The sequence below is a fragment of the Zea mays genome, chromosome 9 (assembly GCF_902167145.1).
Source record: "Zea mays cultivar B73 chromosome 9, Zm-B73-REFERENCE-NAM-5.0, whole genome shotgun sequence".
NCBI lineage: Eukaryota > Viridiplantae > Streptophyta > Magnoliopsida > Poales > Poaceae > Zea > Zea mays.
The window spans coordinates 157,105,850-157,111,182 of record NC_050104.1 but is presented as its reverse complement, the minus strand read 5'-3'; the positions used below and the strand labels follow the sequence as shown (position 1 = coordinate 157,111,182).

Below are 5,333 nucleotides of genomic sequence, written 5' to 3'. Positions count from 1 at the left end.
ATCGTGCACAGTGCCTTTTTTCCACCAAAACTCTAAAAGCCCATGGGTCTTTATTAAAAAGCAGCAAGGCCATAGGCTGCTAGCGACGCATTCAGCGGTTCCCCCTAAATTTCTCCACCTATATCCCATTTATATGCCACGTCAGCGTTCTCTCCCTCCTATATCTCCACGCTCTACAGCGGTTCCCCCTATACCTCACTACCACCATAAAATATTGTTTTACCTACTTATACATCACCCTTATCAATATATTTTCTACTGAAAACACACTGTTGCGCACGTTGATAGAGAGCAGGGGGCCGACTCGCTCCCCCTACATCTGGTGAAGCCCTGTAGCGTACGTTACCACTGTAGCAGCTCTGGCGTGGTACTGTGCACGCTAAATCAAGCGGAGGGGGCGTCTCGCGGGAACCGTTGAAGCTAGTCTCAGCCCTCTGGCAGACCGTAGCGTCCCTACGCTTAGGCTGTGCGCAGCGGTAAACGCTAGCCATCCCCCTCCCCTTGCATGCCGCCTGTAGGGGCACCCCACGGTCGCAGCGGTGCCCCTACAGCGCCCCCTACACGTCGGCCCCCTTTTCTCTCCCCCAGATCTAGCGTGTCACTGTTCATCACCCTAAACACTGTGCTGTGGGTCCACGAATAATTGTTAGTAGATAAAAAATTGATAGTTGATATAGAAAATGATATTTTATAGTTGTAGTGGGATATAAGGGAGTATTTAGGGGGAACCGCTGCGGGAGATGAAAAAATAGGGAGGAAAATAGGGGGAAAAAGTGATATAGGGGGAAAAATTTAGGGGTAACGGTTACGGATAGCCTTACAGGGGGTCCCGCCGTATCTAAGGTGTGGCGAGCACCATACCTCGCCACTGTATAAGGACGTGTTTGGTTAAGTTGTGGCTCGTAAAAAGTTGTTGTGATCTATGATTAATGGGCTATGACTATGAAAAAATTGAAGCCGTTTGGTTGAACAATTAAGGCTTCTTAAACAATATGTTTCAAAGTCAAATAGAAAAGGGCCTAAATTTGCTTCACATTGATAGTTTAGTGGCAGACATGAGTAACTAAGATGTGTGTGATATTTTAAATTATGTCTTATAATAGGAGGCGATCGTAGTTTACATACAGATCTAGAGGTCCCTCTTTATGTATTTTCTTTTATGACAACAATGACATATGGTTGTTTTTTTTTAGATAACAGAACGATGTCATTCGAGGACTATTATTAGCGATAGTTACTAGAGACCACTAAATTAATAGCTAGTAGTGTTTTTATTATTATGAGAATTTATAGTCTGTCTCATATGCATTATCGCTCGTTGAGGACCTCCAATTTTTTTGTAACATTAAGTACTGTTGGTGCGGCATTAAGAAACAGTAGTGAAGAATAAGCAACCTGGATAAAAGTAACCACTATACGCTAGTATCAAGAACTTAAATCCTTTTGAATGTGAACAGTGAACCATACCAAACTTGAAATACAACACACTTGGATATCACATATATACATATCATGTACATGGTAGCCTAGCTATCAACGAAAAGATAGAGCAAGCAATGTACAGTCCAATAAAATAATCAAGCTACACAACTGTATTCTAACAAATTGCTGCTGGAGCGGATCTTATTAGCAGCTCGTGGACTCTCCATGCGTGTTGTCAAGAATGGCAATAATGCCAACCACAAAGGCCTGGTCATAGCCCGGCTGCACCACCACCTGGTACAGGTCCCTGCCTGCCATCATCCCCTTGCCGCCAATCTGTGGACCAAAACAATCGCGGATCACAACGTAATTCGATCTACTTGTAATTAAATTCCTGCTGGCTGTCTGGTGATGTATCTTTTTTTTTATTACCTGCGCTACAAGCTGGCCTGCTCGGTTCTTGATGGCGCAAGACCTCTGAGCGAAGGATCCAGTCACCTCGTAGTCCCAGTGCCTCTTCGTCCTCCCGCTGGGCTCCACGGTGACCCGAACGTCACCCTTCGTGTTCGTGCAGAGGACAGGCTTGGGATCCTGCAAGCTGAAAACCAGCTTGCTTGGCTCGCCATAGTCGGTCAGATACCCTCTCCACCAGTTGTTGACGCTCAGCGCTTGAACGACGCCTCCCTGCGAGACCAAAGTTTCGTCAGTCAGTCTGCTTGAAGCAGTAGCTGGAGACCAAACTTTCACCTTCTTGTGAATGAAGAGGATTGCGCTGCCATCGCCATCCCTGACGATCAGCTGCCCGCTAGCACCGATGGTTCCACAGCCATCGACCCTGAAAGCGGCCGTCTGGTTCCGGTCTGTAACAACAAGGCCGCCGCCGTTCACGGTAGGAGGACGCCTGCGCACCATCAGCACGGCCTGCGAGGAGCTGCAGAAGATCTTGCTCACCACTGGAGCTATGGCTGTGTGTGCACCCATGGTGGTACTTACGGTTGAGGTAGAAGATAGATAGGGTATCGCTAGTCCTTTTGAACGCACGCAGTTCATTAGCTTGGCAACGAAAGCAAGGAATAAATAGAGTCATTTGAGTGTGGATGTGTCTCAACCCCCAATGACTCATCCGTGTACCTGCCTAACGAAGAACTCGTTGATCATTGTGAGCCAAGCAATGTGGATGAAGTGTGACAACTGAAGCAAGCCGATGAATCCCCACACGAAGAATCTTTGAACAAGTTTGCTTTAGGCTACCAAACTACTTTATCGATCTTTACCTCTTTGAACTGTCTACACTTAGCTGAAGACGGGTGGTGGCTGCCTAATTACGAGCGTAAACATACAGAATGCGGTTGGTTAGCTGAATGCTTTACGTCAGTGCTATGCGTGCTTGTGATTTGTGAATTGTGATGCGCACGCACAAGGCTGAAGAGATTAAGGCACCGATCTAATTGTTAGCCAGCTAATAAATTATTAACTGTAATAGCAGTTCTCTAATTATTTTGCTTCCTAAAGTAGGACATTGATCTCTTCTTCCCTAAGCAAACTTTTTTCCTTCTTGTTTTGTACTTTCTGTCAGGAGAGAGTATAGAGAATCAAACCTGCAAGCCTAGACATGCAGCTCGCTGGGAAAAGAAGTTTGGATGGCTTTGATCTAGGGGTGAGAGCGGCGCGGATAATTCTCTGGTTTGATTCCTTCTCAATCAAAATTTTGTGGATATGAAAACCAACATTTTTTCCAAGAAGTTGGGGAGCACCCATCACCTTTTTATTCATTAAAAAAGATAAAACAATACACATACACAGGGACATAGCAAGAATTTTTTAGAGGATACGAACTAAACCACTGCAGCGACATAAAAAAATTTGGTCGGGAAGAGAAAGACCATCCTCTCGGTATTATATTAAAAAGAGACCGAAACATGATCCCGACCGAGAAAACTTTCAAACCACAGCCCCCATCACTAGCGGGCCACACATGACGTAACCCAGAGCGGGCGCGAGAGACAACGAGGGGATTCTTTTTAATCAAGCCAGAAATTCACCCCCGAGGGAGGATCAAACACAGAACCTGAAGGTACTACTTAGAAGTCTTAACCATTACGCTAGAGACCCTTTCGTCCACTACAACAATCTAATGTCTCTAAATTACTCATAAGTCATAATAGACAAATGTAATAGTTTAAAGTGGTATTATATTAAAATTTATACAATATATAATAAGATTATACTAAGCATGTTTTAAATTTTAGGAGGGACTCTGTAGACTAGGGAGCAACAGGCGAAGCTCGAGCACCAGCCGATCCACCGCTAGTTGCATGTCGTTTAAATTGAAAAGGTGACGGTAGAGAAAGAGAACACTGCTGCTCATGCAAAGGCGACATATTTATCCTTCTTTGGCAGCCTGTAAGACTAGGAGCCGAGCATAGAAGGTAATGTCTATGCTTCCACAGCCGTCAACATCACATAAGGAGGAAGGTAATGAAATATGCACTTATGATATGAATGGGGGTGGACACACTATAGGTGATATACATCATCTTCAATGAGACCACTGTTACAAATCTCGCTCGAGATTTATCGAATTTCGGTTATTTTTATCATCTTCAGTACTATGCGAAATTGAAATTTCGGTCTGGAAAATTATAGGTTTCAGTTCTAAACTTAAAAAAAAAATACAAAAGTCAAACTTTGGTCAAAAAATGAAATTGTAAAGCTTGAATGAGACCAATGCCAATGTGGTGCCAACTGCCAGAATCTAACTGCAAAGGGGTAGCATGCGAGAATATGGAATTGTTTGTGTGCGGACATCGATAGAATTAATATGGATTGTTAAAATCCGGTTCATACAAATTATCGAACTAGTAAGTTTGCTTCCGCGTCGATCTGGTATATTATAAAAAAAAATCCATACTCATATATGAATCCTTATAATATCCACACCAGAATCTGACAAAATAAAATAGATAAGGGGAAATTGCGTCTGTGTCATTTTTTTGGGTGTAACTACATATTTACTCCTTTTTTTTAGACTTTGCGTATTTATCTCTGTTTTTTAAAATAAAAGCCTTATACATTCTACTCTGTAAGTTCTACTTAACGGTGTTAAATCTTTACGAAAAACAATTATACCTTTTTCAACATTTGAATAACAATGTGATCATATTTCAAATATAATAACAAATATGAAAACAATTTAAAGTATTTCCAGAATAATTCAAATTATTTTGACAACAATTCAAATTATTTTATAATTTTTTGAATTATTTTAAAAATGGTAGCAGTTTAATTATATTTTTGAACATATTAATAACATAACATCCACATCATATTAAACATAATAATTGGATATTATATACTAAATATAATATGGGTAAACACAAAGTTTAAAGAATAGGGGAAACCTGCTGTTACGATTTTAAAATAGAGGCTCAAACCTGAGATGAGCGCGACCAAAACCGAGGATCTCAGGCGTAGCAGCTAGCATGGCCGCGCCATGCAGGGAGCTCACGAGCCTCCCACCGGGGGACCGGGGACAGCCGCGGCGAGGCCGGTGCGCGAACGAGCTCTGCCTCGCGCCATTCCACCACTGCGCGCCGCCGCAGGGGAGGAGGACGAAGCGGCGGGGGCTCAACGTGGTCGCGGCCATCCGCGAGGACCTGCCGAGGCTCACTGCGACCGGGACCGGGGAAGGGCGCCGCGGACTCGGGAGGTCGACGTGCTAAGGTCCGAACTAAACAACTGGAGAACAGGTAATTATTAAACGGCAGATACCTAAATTTGTTTTATTTCTAGACGTAAAACATTGTCCATCTAATCTAGATCCAACGATCAAGGATCAAACGATAGACGCCTAGCTACGAAGATCTGAAGCGCTTGGCGTGGTCTTCCAACCATGCCTGCTTCCTCGTCCT

The 5,333-nt window shown here is 43.4% G+C and overlaps 1 protein-coding gene across 1 annotated transcript; it reads right to left on the bottom strand.

The window, feature by feature from the left end:
- Positions 1-1,397: 1,397 nt before the first annotated feature.
- On the bottom strand, positions 1,398-2,615 carry LOC100277835 (uncharacterized). Its single transcript, NM_001151300.2, has 3 exons — positions 2,170-2,615; positions 1,855-2,106; positions 1,398-1,758 (listed from the first exon to the last, which is right to left on the bottom strand). Exons 1-3 carry the CDS (start codon positions 2,470-2,472, stop codon positions 1,627-1,629), a joined length of 687 nt encoding a protein of 228 aa, NP_001144772.1. The 5' UTR covers positions 2,473-2,615; the 3' UTR covers positions 1,398-1,626.
- Between the last annotated feature and the right edge of the window lie 2,718 nt (positions 2,616-5,333).

What these genes read in the sequence shown, in the direction of transcription:
- LOC100277835 (NM_001151300.2), bottom strand. Translation starts at nt 2,472, where the DNA reads ATGAACTGCGTGCGTTCAAAAGGACTAGCGATACCCTATCTATCTTCT. An exon ending in TCCTCTTCATTCACAAGAAG is followed by an intron (nt 2,107 to 2,169) that starts GTGAAAGTTTGG and finishes TTGGTCTCGCAG; the next exon opens with GGAGGCGTCGTTCAAGCGCT. An exon ending in CAGGCCAGCTTGTAGCGCAG is followed by an intron (nt 1,759 to 1,854) that starts GTAATAAAAAAA and finishes TTTGGTCCACAG; the next exon opens with ATTGGCGGCAAGGGGATGAT.